General features: G+C 43.3%; 1 protein-coding gene across 3 annotated transcripts in view; it reads right to left on the bottom strand.

Moving 5' to 3' along the window:
- Positions 1–1775: 1775 nt before the first annotated feature.
- Positions 1776–19398, bottom strand: part of PHF11 (PHD finger protein 11) — a 175048-nt gene continuing 157425 nt past the window's right edge. For all 3 annotated transcript variants that reach the window (XM_075591937.1, XM_075591938.1, XM_075591939.1), the window contains 5 exons: positions 14153–14202; positions 6283–6355; positions 4884–5009; positions 4160–4231; positions 1776–2629 (listed from right to left, as the gene is read on the bottom strand). In XM_075591937.1, coding sequence (XP_075448052.1) covers positions 2535–2629; positions 4160–4231; positions 4884–5009; positions 6283–6355; positions 14153–14202 — 416 coding nt within the window. In that variant the 3' untranslated portion in view covers positions 1776–2534. The remainder of the gene's footprint in view (positions 2630–4159; positions 4232–4883; positions 5010–6282; positions 6356–14152; positions 14203–19398) is intronic.

Below are 19398 nucleotides of genomic sequence, written 5' to 3'. Positions count from 1 at the left end.
GCGGCATATTAATTCCATTTTAACCACCCCTTCTCTTTGGTTTGTTGTTTTAATTTTCTCCCTACATGTCTTGGGAACCACGAGTATAACCACTCGCTGGAGGACTCCATTTTTTTCTTGATTGACATTGTGTGGAGGACTTTGAATCACCTCTATGAACTCTGGCAGCGGGACTTCTCTGTGTATGAATGTAGGTGGGGGGTATGGGGGTTTAAATGGAGAAGAGGGTAATTAGGGGGGCAAAGTTTTGGGGTAAAGACCCCTTCCCCACACCCAATAGAACCAAAGGTACTTCCCTAAACCCTGCATCCCCAGCAAACTACACAAACCTACAAATACAGATTGATAATACTGATATAAATGCAAACAAGTACAGGCTAAAAGAGCATAGTCCCGATCCAACAAGGGGCTGTATACTGCACTTGCAAATAAGAGAATCCAACCATCAAAGTCCTCAGTATGTGATGTGATATTTCATAAGGGGAAAAATACATTGCCAATTCTTGGAGTCAGGAAGGAATCAGATTACTCCCTGGATCAACATCCTTCCCATATTTACTTATGTGGTATATGCCTGTATACCTCTCCTTTCTAAAAAGATGTCCAACCTTTGAAGTTGAATGTATATCCTCTGTTCATCTAGTGCAACCATGTCTTATGATAATTCTGGCTATTTCAGTTCGACTCTTGTGTAACAAAATAATTGTATTTCATTTTAGTTGTTCTCAAACTGACTGTAAAGTATTGTAGTGCTCCCTTAAGTGGAGACGTATATTTACTAGAGGTGCATGCACGGCTATTAAGGGTATAGTGGCAAAGATCTAAAGCTCTGTCTGACCTAGCGAAATTAAACATCAAAGCAATCCAATAAACTGCAAATAAATAGTGAAAAAACATAGATCCCGGTAGCGGAACACTCCAGGATGCCATCGAGATCCCTAAGGAAGAAATCGGAACTGAAAAACTACCTCCATAAACCAGGAATGGCTTGTGTGTGGAGACAGGCGGCTGCAGCACCACAGTATGGGTCCGATTCAGAACATGAATCGGGGCGGGAAGGCAGCGTCGGTTTAGAAAGTGAGTTGGTCACAAAAAATGACCTGAAGAAAGACCTGAAGAGTCTGTTTATAGATCTTAAATCCCTATTTCAGTCGGAGATGCAAGAACTGAGACGGGACATCTCTAGCATAGGGACACGGACTGACGACTTAGAAAATAAACTAGCCTCTACAATAAGAGCCCTTGTACGTATTTATTTTTTTATAACATTTGTGTTTCATATGAATGAAAAGTTATGTCATGTTGTATGGTGGTATAGTGGTAAAGTGAAAAAAGGTGCAAACAGATACAAAAGGGTATTCACTATATATAAAGTGAAAAAACTGATAAATACTTCTAATAAGTAAATAAAACAATCAAGCAACACAAAGTGAATATGTGATATCAATATGAAATATATACAGTATCACCCCCTGCTCAGACCCACTGGAAAGGGTAGTCTTCACTCCTCCCCAAAGTAAGCAGCAGTAGATACGATATCCAGGGGGAGCATAGGGAAGAAACAAAAACAGATCTAAGTGCAATGGGAAAAGGGTTTCTTTGAATCTTGGCTCCTGAGAAATGGCTACTTACAAAATGTAAGCATAATATCAGCAGTGTTGACAATCAGTCAGTGGTGAATGTTTGAGTGTGGCAATCGTCACGGCAGTTCAGGTACTCAGGTGGGTATGTCCCAATTAAAAGAGAGAAGACAAACTTGCATAGCGCAGATCAACCAAGGTATAAAAAAACTTTTATCTTAGGTAAAAAATGCACTCACAATATATTGAATAAAAACGGGCATGTCACACTTAAGTGTACAGGAGGATATCATCAGCCAGCTGGCTCACCATCCCAAGACTCTCCGTCTTCCTCCGTCTCTGCCTCTGCTCCCCTGCGGTATGGTGGTAAACTTCAATAAAATTTGAGTTATAAAAAAATAAAGATGCAACTATTTTCCTAGCTGCATACACCAAAAAGGGAGAAGTTCAGGGTTTGAATATTTGTTTTCTTTAAGACTGGATAAGGCAGTAGAGATAAATGGTGCAACGGTGAGACAACCTTGGGTTGAGCGTAAGAGAGGGGTAGAGGTGTAGCGGGAGGTCAGAGTAGAGATATATGGAGATGTGTAGAGCTTTAAAGAAAAGGAGAATCATTTTCTAGTTTATACAGAGATTAATAGGAAGCCAGCAGAGAGTGTTCAGGAGGTCCGAAGCAGATATGCGCCTTGAAGAAAAGGAAATGATTCCAGCAACATTTGAATGGTTTGTAAGGGAGAGATGTGCGAGTCAGGTAGACCAGATAAAAGAACGTTGCAATAAGCAATACTCTCCCATTCCTTTTATATTGTAAGCTTCTTGGAGCAGGGACCTCTTTCCGTGTTATTTAATTAAGTTTTAAGTTATGTGTATTTTATGTTTTGTTCTTAACCCCTCATTGTACTGCGCTGCAGAATATGTTTGCAACATATAAATAAAAGGTGCGTGTGTGATCGATCACTGAGGTTGGCATAATAAATGCTCCAGCAATGTCTTTGCCACGCCCAGTTCTTGTTTCTCCTCTTCAAGAGCTTGAATCTTGTTTTGGATGGCTAAGAAAAAGAGAGACAGCGTATTGATTTCTAGTATAATGTTACATCATCATTCAGTGAGCTATTTCTTATAGTATGTTAATACAGTAATTAAAAAAACTAAAATCGCTTTTAAATATTTACTAAGCACCATTAAGGTTAATACCAGGAAATACTAATATGCTATTGAATCTCACTTAAAAGTGGTGTTTCTCCAGACCACTAAAGTCTTTTTCGAGAAGGGGAGAGAGGAGAGAGTGAGACTAATGTATGAGAGGCCCATTGACTTGTATACCTCCAAATAGATTAACCTATACTCCACATGGGGAGATACGCTAAATATGCCAATTAAATTATGTAACTCACGTGCACATTTACACATAGCTGAGGAGCCCTCTTGCAGTCACAATCTAATTCTCACTGGCCTATTCCCACAAATACGCGAAGTGGGGTGCTGGCTCAGACCTTTTCAACCCCAGGGCTGAGCCAGTGCCACAGGCAGCTTCTGAAGGTCACAGACGCTACATGAAGACAGTGCACGTGTCTGATAGGGATCGCCCTCTGCTCCAGTGATCAATGGGGTCTGGTGGGGGGTGATCAGAGGAGGCAAATATGTTGGGGAATAATGTCACTATAATGTCAACTGCTATAGATGAAAGCAACCTGGGAGTCATAATTTCCTGACTTCATAGTAGGCAAACAATGTAACAAAGCCATGGGGAAAGCCAGCAGCATGCTAGAGGGAAAGTTGTTAACAGCAGTCAGAGAGAGTTAGTGATGCCATTTTGTACGTTATTAGTACCTCACCTAGTATACTGTGTTCAGATCTGGAGACCATATCTCCAAAAGGACATAAGTAAAGTATAGATTGTAAAAAAATAAAAAGGGCTACAAAAATGGTGCATGGTCTATATCCGTGTTTCCCAACTCCAGTCCTCAAGAACCAAAACAGGTCAGGTTTTAAAGATATCCCTGCTTCAGCCCAAGTGGTTCTGTTAAAATGACTTGAGCCAACTGTTCTCAAGCAGGAATATCACCAACCTGACCTGTTGTGGGTTATTGAGGACTGGAGTTGGGAACCACTGGTCTACAGCATAAAACTTTCCAGTAAAGCTTATGGAACCTCAATATATACAGCTTGAGAGAGAGGAGGATATCATTGACACTTTAAAATATAAAAAGCGGTTCAGTAGGAGTGCATCATATTTCAGAGAAAGAGGAGCGCTAAAACAAGAGGACATGCTCTGACGCTGGTGGGTGGTGGGCTTTGGGGATATGTGAGGAAGTACTTATTCATGGAAAGGGTAGTGGATTCATGGAATAGCGTCCCAGCAGATGTGGTAGAGATTAATACAGTAAGGGAATTCAAACATGGTTCAGTTAGAAATAAGCCTATCCTCGATATGAAAGAAACCCAAGGATCAAATAGAGTGCAAGATTTTACAAAAGATGGGCAGACAAGGTGGGTCAAGTGGTTTTATCTTCCATCAAAGTCTATGTTTTAAGCGTAACCTACAAGATCCTGGAAAATACATGTAAAGGTATTTTTACCGTGTTTTTCTTCTAACACCACTCTATCAAGACATCTGCTTCCCGACAGAAATGCAAATGCTTGTTCATAGTCTGTAAAAAACAGAAGATATCAGTTTACCTATAAACTAGCATTATAACACTGACACAAAGTCATACACAAGCACTTCTACTCTTTGTCTTTTTGTCTATACTTTCTTCTGGAGGGACCAGATACGCACTGACAACACATGAACTGTGAGTCCTCCTGAAGCTCACTGCTTACTGCTTGACAATGTATTATTGTCCTTCCAGGAGTGTTTTGTCGAGCATTGTTCTGTGTATTACACACAGATACAATGAGGACAGCGGGCAATGAGCACTTAACCTGTTAGTGCAGATACATTAATACTCTCCACTTAAAATAATACTTTCATGTTTTGCAAAGAACCTCCAGGGCAGTAATTTTCTTGGCAGTGGTTAGAAACCAGTAGCCTTGAACAAGGATAGCGCTTAATGCTCCAAAGCATAATACTCCTACTTTTCACACATAAGTGTAAGACATTATAAGCATTACATGCTGATTGGCATATAGCCTAGAACACAAGAGTAGATATCCTTTATCTTTAATGTACAGAGCTGCTCTGGCTTAAATAGTACAAACGTCTCAATGTTCCTTAGCCTTTTAGTTGCTGAAGCCTCATTGCGCAGAACAGCATTAAACTCTGTATCGCATGTATGCATCGTCATGTTAAGTTTCACATACCTTGGTCCACAGCATTCCCACTAAGTATCTTGTGTGAGACTGATTTTAAGGTACACTTAATTTGCAATAGCAAATCCTCCAGACAGTTCTTCTCTTTGCACATGTTCCAGAATGTCTTTGCGGGACCTTAACCAAATGCAAACAAAAATATAACGCTTATAAAAATATACATCAGTTGGGAATTTTTATTTTTTTATTACTTTGTTGAGAAACAGACATTTGCCATGATACACTACAAAACTGAAGCAATAAAATTGAAGGCAGGTAACAGAAACCTACTCTGTTTAATTTAGTCTTCATTTCTATCTTTAGATTTTACAATGGTAACCTTTAGACAGCAATGAGCTCTGAGGAAACTTCATTTTATCTACCGAACACTTAATATTTTAAAAGCTTGTTTCTCAAAGCATCAGTTTAAAAAAAATAAAACGGCTTTGTAAAGGGTACAAAGTGATCTCTTAAAATAAAATAATAAGATTAAAAAAATGGTGATCAGCACACGCGCTGCTTTAAGAGAGAAAGTTAGTGTGTATATCTCGAAAATCTCTACCCCTCTATAGATACATAATAAACACGTAAATGTGATTATATCCCTCCTTCCCTTGTTATACCGCACTGTTACCTCAGTAGAAGAGGCTTCTGTGATCTTACAGTCTCACATAGAAAAATCTATAAATAACTAGTGTTCCTGTAAAAGGAAGGACAATCGGCAGGCGGCTTGTTACTCAACGAAATAGATGGGTTTGTTAAAAAATATATTTGGCTGAACTCCGTAGAAAAAAAAGAATAAATAATAAAAAACTAGAGAAATAAAAATTGTGTGAAACTAAAATTAAAAATGTCTTGTATGCAAATATTCTGTGTAGAAAACTTCACACAGTTTCTCAGCTACTGTAATATATAATGTTATTTCATCTTTTGGATAATGTAAACCACATTGGTTACAGTTAAGGAAGAAGTCATACTAAAGAACAGTCGAAAGGACAAACTTCAGACACCACAGAATATTTCAATAAATGCACACGTGTCATAGCTCTCTCCAAACTGGTTATAACTATTCAATTGGGAAGTACATCAGACTGTATCTAAATAACCTGTACAAGCTTATTATACATTACCTATAAAGTGGCTCCTGTAATCCTGAGTTGCTTTACGTTTAACTGCTTGACTATGGACATTCTGGGGGCCAGCACCCAGGCGATCATCATGTACTCAGTGTTTGCTCATTTTCTAAGGTACATCACGTTCAGTGAACGCGATCTGAACGGAAGAGGAGGGACCTCTTCTTCCGTTCACCCATTGGTGGCAGAGGAGCAATTACATGGCTGTGACTTGCCCAAGGGGTAGCACTCTGGCACTGAAAGGGTTAAAATACATAAGGACCATCAGGTGGACCTACCTGCTTCAAAGCCACCATCTCCTGAACTGGATATCTGTTTTTGAATCTTCTTGTATTCAATAAAAAGTTCAATCTAGATTAGAGAATCAGAATCACTTCTATACTTAAAACATGACACTGCAAAGAAAAGACTACTTTGTGAGGAAGTAAAATCAAAAATAACACATGTGAGGAAGCTTTCTGAAATAGTTCTTCATCTATATTTATGACTCCAATTCGATACTACTCCTAAGAATTTAAAATGTAACCTGTTTGCTCCCAAGACAGCCTACAATGCATTGCATAGGAAGAGAAAGGTTTCAGGGCATAGATATCTATAAGATGATCTGCAGATAGAGACCATTTGTCCTACAGTACCTGTAAGTAGGTAGAGCCTTCTTCCTCCCCACTTACTTATCTGAAATAATGACATTTTACCTGGCTTCATTCTTCTTGTGTCTATCCTTTTTGATTTTTTTACATTTTAAACTGTGTTTGCTCGCATTACTAGCAATGGACGGCTTCGCCAAGCATTAAAAAAATAATCTAAAGAGGTGTGGTGCAACTACAGTATACAGACCCCATACACTGAATAGCAGAGAGAGGGCAGGAATTCCTGCAACTCTGTGTAGCTACGTACATTGTGCAAAATGTGCAGGGACATGTTCAGCTATAGGAAATCACACAGACAGTTGTCTACTTAGGATAACTACCAATTATATTTAAGGGGAGGGGCTCCCTCTCCATGTGATGCTGACTGAGCCTCTTCATGTTTGGTGCTGTGTCAACTTTTATTGGAAAAGGCTGCCCAGTAAATTTGCCACCACAACAGTTCCATGCCTTTTTCTGGCACAGAAGGACCTTAATCGGAGAATAAAATACTTTTTCTAAAAAGATTCTGGTTTGTGTGATTATTAACCACACCATTCAGTTCTCCTTATTCTGAAAAACTAGGTACAGTATGTTGACTGAGTTGTCATAAGTCTGATTTAGGACTTTTAGAGTAGTATAGTGCTACTAGCCATACTGGTCCCAAAAAGAGGAAGATACTTTGCAGGCTGTGACTTGTGATACCTTTTAATGGAACCAAAGACAAAAAGGTCTACTGCTACAGCCAACTTGACAAATTATATAGTTAAATACTTATCTGTTTATCTTCTCATAAGCAAAGGTCATTTAGTACAATTCTTTGGCCAAACTATTTTACGCCTACAACCACTTCATGGTAGGGCCCATCTGTAGGTCTTAACACTGCTGTACTTGCACTAAGCTCTCATAACCTCTCTAATGAAAGGAGAGCTGTCTTTATAGACTGGTCATTCATAGGTGCTTATAGCAAGAACTGTAATTAAAAAGGTGGAATGGGTGAGTTGGAAACAAGGGATGAGGGGTTCACTAAACCTCCAAATTGCTTTTTCAACTAAAATGACCAAACACTTGCTAAGCACCTGGGAATGACCAGCCTATAAAGACAGTGATCACTCTATTAGAGAGGTTAAGAGAGCTTTTTGCAGGTACAGCAGTGTTAGGACCTACAGAAGGAGAAGAGAGGATACGAGGGGGCACAACGGATTTCCAAATGATCTAATTTATTTAGCCAAACAGAAACACAACGTTTCGACCATAAGGTCTTTTTCAAGTGAGGTATAATGGCATAGTGAATAAAGTAAATAATGAGTCTTTAACTACCCCTCACCAACCCACAACACCCTGTGTTCATTATCATTGATCTCAAACAGCTGTGATTAGACGTTCCTTCTTTGCTGCATCATAGTCAGTAGCAACTCCTCCAATGCTGCTGCCCTCACGTGATGTACATAATGATGAATGAGGGGAAGAGAAGGGGGCGGGAACCCATGGGGGTGGAGTGTCATTGTCACGAGAGAACAGCACATATATACAATAACCGGGCCAGATTGAACAAGACTAGGATATAGTAAACTGGATGAGTTTATTTCCTAAGAGCAGAGCAGACAATACATCAAGCAAATAACATTACAGAAATATTTACACTTACTGAGGTTGGACAAGGAGATATTCAGCCGAATAGCAGCTCATTAGTTGTTATAGGTCACAACAAGCATGACAAAACGACAGCAACAAGCAACCAACACAGGAATAAGGGGTGCACGCAACTATAAAGAAGCAGACACCCATTCCTACCATGGCAGTTCAGTTATTGGTGAAGACAAATCTTGACCCAATCACAGTTTGCCAGGTAACGCAAAAAGCTGGGTTTACCCAGCTCCTCATTAATACAACCCTCCCCTGTGGCTACTTGACCAGCCCATTTATAAAAAACTATGACATGATGCCTTCGTTGCCATCCTGTCTAGCAAAAATGCTTATGGGGCAGGGGTCTTTCATGTAGGGTGTCAATTTTGACAGGTGAAATGGTTATCACCTAGTTGTGGGACCTGGCTGCATATGCAATGAAGCCTTTCAAGTGGCCTCCTTTGATTGTACAATTACATATCAAAGGGGCCATTTAGCGAGCTTCCAAACTTATATCCAAAGTTATAGTAAAAACAGTGATAACATAACTATTTCTCCCATATTTTAAATCAGATTAACAATATCTATGCAACCTGTGTTCGTTGCATAGGAAAGCATATCCAAATTTCAGACTTGTAGCACAAACACATACAGAGATATGGTTCTATGGGGTTTACATTATGACAAATACACAGTTAACCCTCTCTCCATGTTAATACATAACATATCAATTCTACTGAAGCAGGGGGATGCAAATCAACATATACACAATATGGTTAACCCTTTCCCTCCCGACATGATTTCTACACATACAGGAATATAACACAGACTGCTGGGGGAATACAGCTCAGACCTGGGGCAGTTCTGCTGAAGCAGGGGGATTCAGATCAACATATACACAGATCCCATTAACCCCTCATACCCCAATCATGACACCTCCCCTCCTCAAACGGTGCCCACTGGGCCAGATACCTCAGCCTGGGCCATGGCAGCTTTTGAGGATTCACAGTCAGAGGGGTTCTTTTGCCGCGCAACGCCATTAACAGGGCTATGCCCTCTGCTCCTCTTAGGGTGGATGGTAAAGTCTGAGTCTTGTAGAGGCCAGCCCCACCGCGGCAGGGTGGCATTTCCCCAGGTGGCATAAGCCACTACTCGTGAAATAGGGTGCACTTCACATACACCCCAGGGGGTTCACTGGCCAGGGCCAGCTTCAGAGTTTGGGAGCGCCCTCCCCAGGCAGGAAACCAGACAGGCAGCACAGACCGTCGCCCCTGAGTCAAGTCAGTCAAAATTGGAGTCGCAATCCTAGCTAGTAGGGACCCCCTCTGCGCTTGCCCTGTGGCTGCCTGTAAATCCTTGGGCTGACTGCATCCAGCCCCTTCCTGCAGGTATATCCCTACATACCTCAACATCTCCTTCACTATGCTGCCCTATCCTTCTGCAGATACCTCTGGCTACTGCTCCTGGCTGCCTACATACCCACAGCCCTACCTTACTCAGCCCCCCCCTAGGCAATTCTAACCTAGCCAAGGGAACTACCTGTGCATGCACTTCTCCCTGCCCCAGCTTCCCCATTACCAGGAACGAGACCAGGGATACCTGTACACAAGCACCCGCCTTACCCACTGGCCAACAGGCATCACTGAGGTGGCAGAACTCTGCTACCGCCCCTGATGCCTCCAGCTCAGAGCAAGGCTGCAACAGCTGGGCTCTAGTCCGAGAGACCCCCTGATGCCCCGCCAGTGGAATGGGGAAGGCTCTAACTGCTGCCTCACCTCCCCGGCTACCACTAGCTCACTCAGCCCCCCCTAGGCAATCCTATCCTAGCCAAGGTGACTAACTGTGCCTGCCCAACCCCATGCAGAGGTTTCCCCATTACCAGGGACAAACTCAGGGGTATCTGTGCAGAAGCACCCGCCTTACCCCCTGGCTGACAGGCCTCACTGGGATGGCAGAACTCTGCTACCGCCCCTGATGCCTCCAGCTCAGAGCAAGGCTGCAACAGCGGGGCTCTAGTCCAAGAAACCCCCTGACGCTCAGCCAGGGCAATTGGAAAGGCTAACTGCTCTAACTGCTGCCTCACCTCCCTGGCTACCACTAGCTCTCCTCTACCTGTCTAGACTCGGTCTAACCTGGTAGATTATGGCTCCCTCATCCAGAGCCCGCAGTGCCACAACCAGTGGCCTGACCCCTCACCAGTGCCACAACCAGTGGCCTGACCCCAAGACGCGGACGCCCGCAGTCTCCTACCTTCTAAGCTGAGGTCAGCTCGCACCGCATCCCTAAAGTCTGCTCCTAACACTATCCCCCCACCTTTAGTCTCTAAGTCAGGGGGAACAGGAACAGGTAAAGGGAACAATAAGTCAGTATCAGTCTGCGACTTTGTCTGGCTTACCTGTCTGGTCTCCGCAGAGGCCACTGGAACCGTTGGTCCCAAATGCAGGGGGACAGAGGTTGATTCTGCTGTGATTCCTGATGACAGGCTCCTAGGAATCGCCGCAACAGCAGGCAATTCCGCAGCAAACATACAGATCACAAGCTCCAGGTTATTGCTAAGGCGCACCTCAGCAGTTACCCTGGACAAAACCCCCACCTCCCTCATGCCATGATTGGCACACCCATCCAAAATGATCTGGGCACCCTGGATTGACCGCAGCCCTCCATCAGGCATGGTTCTTTGCACCCCGGTGCCCGGGAGAAAATCTTCTGGCCGCACCAGAATAACAGCAGCACACAAATCTGGCAAGCTCCCTGCTTGCCGGTCACCAAAGGTAACCCTCCATGGGTGCCTGCTCAGGACATCAGCAGGCTGCATCTCGACTGATGCACTTGGACATCCTCTGCTCACTGTGGCTGGCACGGGGGAGACAAGGACAGGTTCTCCGTGGGACGTCCCTCTGGGGGTTGTTTCCACGGATGGGCTTGCATCCTCTGTGGGGGTAAGCCAGGCACGGGCACCTGACCCCTTAGCAGCTTGTGAACGTTGCCCCTGATGGGGTCCCCCAGACCGCTCACGGTCTGGGCAATGTGGCCGGATGTGGCCCACCTTGTGGCAATGATGGCATCTTATCTCAAGCTTGAACTCCCCAGTATAGGGCGTGTTGCTACCCACTGTATGTTTGGAAATCCGCTGAGGTGCAGACTGGTCCCCCCTAGCCGGAATGGCTACCTCTCTGGGGACTGCTGCGTTGCTCACCAAGGCTCTGCTGGTTACACACTCCTCTGCCAGCCTCTCCTGCTTGAACTCCTCTGTTACAAGGGGAAAGTAGGAGGCTTTTCCCACCAGCTGGTCCAGTATCTGGATACGCTGTGCTGGAGTGGCCTTCACCAGGGCCAGCAGCTGGAGACGTTCTGCGTGCGTAGCTCCCTCTCCCAATACAGCCAGGAAAGCTAGGAGCTCAGGGATGGCAAGTCCGGCAATTGTAACAGCCAGTCTCTCTGCCTCCACTGATGTCAAGCCACCAATATTCAGGTGGTCCCCCTTCATTAACGGTGGGGTCATCTGGGCTTCATGAGCCAATATGTCCAGCTCCAACTGTGTTTTGCTCTTGTGTCCCGCCGGCAGTCCATAAGCGTCACATCGCTCCACTACCTGGATTCTAGTCCAAGCATGGTACTGCTCAGCCCGATCACGCATGATGGGATGAAGGGCTCAGGGGTGAATACAGGGAAACAGTGTAATATTTCTTGTTATATCTTGCAAAACGTATTTGTCTGATATCACTAGTCATAGGAGCTCGCAATCTACGCGGCTACCACTGTGTTGCAGAGTCTCGCATTAAACTGCAAACACAGGTTCAATCTGTATCCCACCGCTGCGACCATTTTTTATATATACATGTCACGAGAGAACAGCACATATATACAATAACCGGGCCAGATTGAACAAGACTAGGATATAGTAAACTGAATGAGTTTATTTCCTATGAGCAGAATAGACAATACATCAAGCAAATAACATTACAGAAATATTTACACTTACTGAGGTTGGACAAGGAGATATTCAGCCGAATTACAGCTCCTTAGTTGTTATAGGTCACAACAAGCACGACAAAACGACAGCAACAAGCAACCAACACAGGAATAAGGGGTGCACGCAACTATATAGACGCAGACCCCCATTCCTACCATGGCAGTTCAGTTATTGGTGAAGACAAATCTTGACCCAATCACAGGTTGCCAGGTAACGCAAAAGCTGGGTTTACCCAGCTCCTCATTAATACAACCCTCCCCTGTGGCTACTTGGCCAGCCCATTTATAAAAAACTATGACATGATGCCTTCGTTGCCATCCTGTCTAGCAAAAATGCTTATGGGGCAGGGGTCATTCATGTAGGGTGTCACTTTTGACAGGTGAAATGGTTATCACCTAGTTGTGGGACCTGGCTGCATATGCAATGAAGCCTTTCAAGTGGCCTCCTTTGATTGTACAATTACATATCAAAGGGGCCATTTGGCGAGCCTCCAAACATATCTAAAGTTATAGTAAAAACAGTGATAACATAACTATTTCTCCCATATTTTAAATCAGATTAACAATATCTATGCAACCTGCGTTAGTTGCATAGGAAAGCATATCCAAATTTCAGACTTGTAGCACAAACACATACAGAGATATGGTTCTATGGGGTTTACATTATGACAAATACACAGTTAACCCTCTCTCCATGTTAATACATAACATAGCAATTAATTCTACTGAAGCAGGGGGATGCAGATCAACATATACACAATATGGTTAACCCTTTCCCTCCCGACATGATTTCTACACATACAGGAATATAACACAGACTGCTGGGGGAATACAGCTCAGACCTGGGGCAATTCTGCTGAAGCAGGAGGATGCAGATCAACATATACACAGATCCCATTAACCCCTTATACCCCGATCATGACAGTCATTATAATCCAATCCAGTCCTTTGTTTACATCTAACTCACGATCTGTAGTGCTGGAGCCGAGCCCTAGCTCCAACGTTATCCTATGGTCGAAACGTTGTGTTTCTGTTTGGCTAAATAAATAAGATCATTTGGAAATCCGTTGTGCCCACGTATCCTCTCCTCTTGTACTGTTGGATCAGCTGCAGGCTCTTATCCAGACGCAGGATCACCGGTAATTACTGTACATTTATTCTTATTTGGTGTGCAGCATTCACCATTTTTCATAAGGACCCACAGATGGGCCATACCGTGACGCGGTTTTAGGCTTAAAATACTTTGGCCAAAGAATTTACCTAAATGACCCTTGCTTATGCGAAGATAAACAATTAAGTATTTAACTATATAATTTGTCAAGTTAGATGTAGCACTAGGCGTTCTTGCCTTTGTTCTATACATGAGGTCACAATCCTAGTAGTGCTCCTGTTGACACACACACACACATATATTGTGGTGGATTTTGGTTCTGAGCATACAGGGGCTGTGTGTACCTTTTAATGGAACAACATATGCCCAAGACAACTTTTTACTATTGATGAGAGACTGGAGAGGTCGCCATTAGATGTAATCTGAGGTCTCTGATAAAGGTGTTTCTACAGTCTCTAAAGCTTATGCACAACATAACCTTGAAAGATTGATATGTTGGTCCATTAAAAAGTATCACAGGCACTATCTTACTGAGTTGTATAGTAACACTGCATTCTTGTTCAAAGACCACTTTTGTTTCAGACATCCACTGTAGAAAATACGACTTAATTAACATTTTGAATCTTAGAAAACCTTCCCCTTTTTATTATGACGTTTTTCATGTCAAACAAATGAATACAAATTGATAATAAGCACAACATTGCATATTAATTGTACCCAGATGGAGAAATATACAAATTGTTAATTATACAGCTGTTTTTTTCCTCATTGTTAACATTGATAAAGAAATCAAAGAGAATATTTGTTTCTTACTTTTTGATCAGTACTGAGGTGCAAAGACGAGACGTCACAGTTTGCAGAATCTGTTATTATTCAAGAGAAGAATATCATAGGTAAATCACAATTGTATGTGTGTACTGCTAACTGTGCACACTCATTTGTGAAACTTTAAAAAAAACATTTATTTTTCCTAACAAACAACAAAATAACCTGGCGCCAAATAATGTCCAATAGTGATAGGTCCTGAGATCTTCAGTGGATATGCAGAAGTGCTTGCAGATCATGAAACGAGAAAAACAGAGAAGGGACAAAACATAGCGTAAAACTGCTGGGTAACGTCAGCCTACACTAAAGACAAAACATACACACTCTTAGTGACTGACTATAAAATAAATGTAATAAAAATAATGAACTATGTCAATAAAACAAAGACCACAGAACTGACAATGGAGGACGGCTGCTCATCCGGAGTTGGTAAAATCAAAAGCCAGGCGGAGAGGAGGAGAGGAGTGAGGGAGGAGGAGTAGCTCCACGCGGTGTTGTCGTGAGTACTCCAGTGAGCCTGCTTCCCCCACCGGCACTTCCCTGTGATTGGCATCAGGCTATTCCGGTGACAGCACCAGCGTCACAGAGTAGAGCTCTGTTGGAACTTTTCCTGATGCCTGTTGGACACTTACCTCTATCCACCTTCGCTTGTTGTCACCCTGCTTCTTGTAAGTAGGTGTAACGGGTTTTCCCCCCCCCAATCGCAGATATGGTGTGGGGTGCAAGGGAACATACAATGTTACCATCGGTGTGGTGCATTACCTGTTGGCTCGCAGGAGGGCTGAGCTTCCGCCACGGGGAACCTGGGGCATAACACAACACTATGGGTATTCACTTACACAATGCAGCGCCTCCACCTGCGATGGCTCCCACCAGAGGGGGAGTGGTTCCTCGCAGGACAATCACTACTAATCAATACACACACACAGGGATATATAATAACTAATACTATTTACTAAGGAACATTAGGAACATAAGATAACACATCATGACATCATAATACCAACTGTCTTACATAACCGGTGTCCCTCTCTAGAGGAGACACTTACTGCGACATCCCGCAGGACGCTTCCCCAACACTAGGTGATCCCACCCAGTGTCCAAAGAACCCCACCCAATGTCCCTTACTCTTACAGAGAGTCAATGGGTGACTGCGCAGTCACTAATTACGCTAAGGGCCCGGTGGTGCACATATATATATTTGATACCTGCCGAGCACTCCGATGCTCGGGTCAGCAGTCTTCGCAAAGGCTCAGTCGGCGATGACTCCTTCAACCGAACTCCTGCACGTGCGGACCGCTAGGGCGGTCCCACTCTGGAACAGTCTCTGTGGACCCCAACGTGGGTCCGAACTCCGTCACTCGAACCGCAGCATCCGCTGAGTCCCTAACTACACTAGGCACTAACGTGACAGGTACCCTCACCTAGGGCCTGTCCCTGTAGTACCACCATTTGGGGGTTGAGACCTATCTGGGACCTAAGGGGTTAATAGCCTGCTTACTCCCCTAACTGTTCCCAGTCCTGACTCCCACTAACAACTGACTAACCTGAGTGACAGGGTCCCTTACTCTAGGGCAGTCCCTGGCAACACTCCTATCATAGGGTAACTCAGAGCTATCTTGGGCCAAGGGGGTGCTGGCCTAGTACCGGGGATCCCTCTCTCCTGTACCCTACCTCCTTCCCTTGTCTGCCTCCTTGCTCTGACTGACACGTAGCTGCCAGCCCGCCAAATGTATCCACTTCTCCTGGCAGTCCTGCAGCCCTATTGGCCCCTATGAGGCACCTGGTGCCTCCCTCGCTAGGCACTATGGGAATTGTAGTCCCGGGGCACCTATAATAACATTGGGGCCGCGTGCGTGCCTTCCCTCTGCCTACACAAACCCTTAATGGCCGCCGCAACCTTTCTATCCCTGTCCGTACTCTCGCGCGATCTTCTGCGCATGCACGACTATCTCGGGCCGCCGGGGACTCACTGCGCATGCGCAAACCGGCGCAACATGGCGGCGCCCTATGCGAGAGCCGCCGGAGGTCTCCTGCACTCCGGCGAGCTCCCTCCTCGGCCCCCACCCTCCGGAATGGCCGGCGGGTCTGCCGCTGGCCTCTGGCAGTACCCGACAGCGTCCGTGGCCACGGAGGCTCCCTGGGAGGTCGAAGGGGGAAAAAGGTGACCTGGCTACATAGGGTTTTGATTTTACCAACTTCGGATGACCAGCTGTCCTCCATTGTCAGTTCTGTGGTCTTTGTTTTATTGACATAGTTCATTATTTTTATTAAATTTATTTTATAGTCAGTCACTAAGAGTGTGTATGTTTTGTCTTTAGTGTAGGCTGACGTTACCCAGCAGTTTTACGCTGTTTTATCCCTTCTCTGTTTTTCTCGTTTCATGATCTGCAAGCACTTGTGCATATCCACTGAAGATCTCAAGACCTATCACTATTGGACATTATTTGGCGCCAGGTTATTTTGTTGTTTGTTCTGATTCTGTCTGTACAGGGCAGTAGTTACCAGGCAGCCTATTCTTATATAAGAGTTTATCACTGTTTAAAAACTTATTTATTTAACTGTAGACACTTTAGCGCTTTTTCACAATATTTTTTCGATTTATTTTTCCTAAGAATATAAAGAGGTAATTGATATTTTACAAATAATTCATTTAGAATTCTTGGCCCAAACTTGCTATGCTATGCTGTGCATTCCATAAGACAAGTTCCGGCCCGAGAAGACCCCTTATGGCCCATTCACATAAGTTATCTTCTGTGTCAGGAAGATGTCTTATATAGCTGTGTAAATGTGGGCCAGTATCTCTCCGCATACTGTATACACAAGTTCATTTCTCACCATTTTCATTTGCGGGTGGGACAAATACATTCTTTCATCCATATATCAATGCCCTTCCATGGACGAGAAAATGTGTGTGCCACCCAAAAATGGGTATGGAGAGTTAAGATGAGCACAATGTTCAGAGGTTCACAGATCAGGTGAAATTAGTGCAAAAAGAATTGAGCAAACATTAAAAGTCCATGTGCAAGGTCACGTGGTCCGTTTATATACTGACATTTACTGTAGTTTTCGCTAAAATGAAACATGCTTGAAACATGTTGGTTTGGGCCTATCGCCTTTATTCCATGATCCAATAAATGTGATATATTTTTATCACTATTAGGATACGCATCTCTCTGACCTCTTGCACTGAGTAGTGCTCCGTTTTTCTCGTTATTTCCAGTTCTACCTTCAGCGAATTGCACACCGGGTACCTCAGGACAACAGGATTTCTATTTTGGACTCCGAAAGGTCACGTGAGTCACATAATATATCCACACTGATATTATTCAGGACCTGACCCTTATTATAGACACACCATTCTTCTGGACACAAGTCTGCGTTTGCATCTTCACTGAAGCATGTGGGATCATTCCAGTTAGGCGTGTGGGTTAGGATACTTACCTTTTACTGCAATCTGATGAAAATGGTGCTCTTAAATTTATTTTCGTGTATTCCTCATCAATGTGAATTTTTTTGCGAAAATCTCACTGAAGAATTGAAATTAAAACTGCAAAAATTTTGCAAAACAAATTTGAAGACATTTGCACATACTGTATCTAATGTAGAGGACTTCAATTGTATATTAATTAGAAGAAATACACATCTACTGTATGGAATATGGCATTGGTTACACTGGTATTCCAACAAATCACTATTTTTTACACAGATTTTGCATGTGATGTCACTGTTATTCTTGACAAGGGTGCTGATCACATTTGTACATACTGTACACACAAAAATACACGCACATAAGTAAGGTAATTTTGCAGTAATGTTAATACATTTGAGGTTATTAGTGTGGATTTTGTACTTTAGAGGCACACTCTCCTAAGCGTGTCATACTTCTTTTTTGACAGATAGGGAAAATGCTGCACTCCTTAAATTGTAAACAAAATAGATACAGTTACCGGTGCTCCAATGTTTGTACGAAAGCCTGTGATCAGTCCTGGATAGATGATAAAAGGAACAAAGGGCACAACGGATTTAGAATATCCAAACTCATTTATTGAGCCAACACAACGTTTCGACCGTACTGGTCTTTATCAAATGACATAGTGGCAGTCATGCCACTATGTCACTTGATAAAGACCAGTACGGTCGAAACATTGTGTTGGCTCAATAAATGAGTTTGGATATTCTAAATCCGTTGTGCCCTTTGTTCCTTTTATCATACTTTTTTTTTGCCCAGCTCATTTAGAAGAAATTTAGACATAGGAATTGTGTGATAATTTCTTCTACTTATGCAAGTAAAAAATATTCAAATATTGCACAAGAAGCTTATAGGTGTGTGATGTACCAAATATATTACCAATGAAGATTGTGTGTATTGCAAGGTAATCAAGAAGACAGACACATACAGTACACGGTATATGTAAATAATAAATGCACAATACATAGCCTTAAGATATATTATCACACTGAAATGCAGTCAATGCTTTTTAGTTTGCAGGTGCTATAATCATCTTTTCAATGATTGTTGACCTTTGCTCAACCAACAACATTTTTGACAGTGTTAAATCAGCAAATAATCTCAAAGTCAAAATTAGGGCAAAACTAGAGCAAAAAAACAGAATGGAAACATATTGCATTACAAAGAACAATACCTGTTGAAGGCAAAACCTTGGTTTGTTTTTTGCCTTCTACTTATGGGTTGCCAGGTGGCTTGTCCAAAAATGCTGGATACAATGGTAAAAGATGCGACCCCCACGCCCCCGAATACATATAAAAAATACCCCCACGCCCCCCGAATACATATAACAAATACCCACCTCCCCAATACATATAAAAAATACCCCCACGCCCCCCGAATACATTTACAAATATCCCCACCTCCCCAATACATAACAAATATCCCCCCACCTCCCCCCATAATCATCTCATCCTGGCCCCCCCATCAACATCTAATTGCCCCAGGGAGGCCCCCATCATCACCTCAGCTCATCCTGGCTCCCATCATCATAATCTCCCCAGTCTGGCTCCCATCATCATTTTATCCCCCCCATATCATCATCATCTCCCCAGGCTGGCCCCAACATCATCATTCCCCCCAATCCCCAACATGTTGTCCTTACCTTATTTCCTGGCAGGACTCAGACTTAATAAAACACAAGGACTCAGACTTCTCGGGAATCTGTCTCTGAGCCGACGGGTTGTGGGCTCCACCCCTGATGTCCTCTGATTTGCCATCCTCT

This window comes from Ascaphus truei, chromosome 3 (genome assembly GCF_040206685.1).
Source record: "Ascaphus truei isolate aAscTru1 chromosome 3, aAscTru1.hap1, whole genome shotgun sequence".
Taxonomy (NCBI): Eukaryota; Metazoa; Chordata; class Amphibia; order Anura; family Ascaphidae; genus Ascaphus; species Ascaphus truei.
Note: the sequence above shows the minus strand (reverse complement) of the source record. Positions and strands in the feature narration are given on the sequence as shown.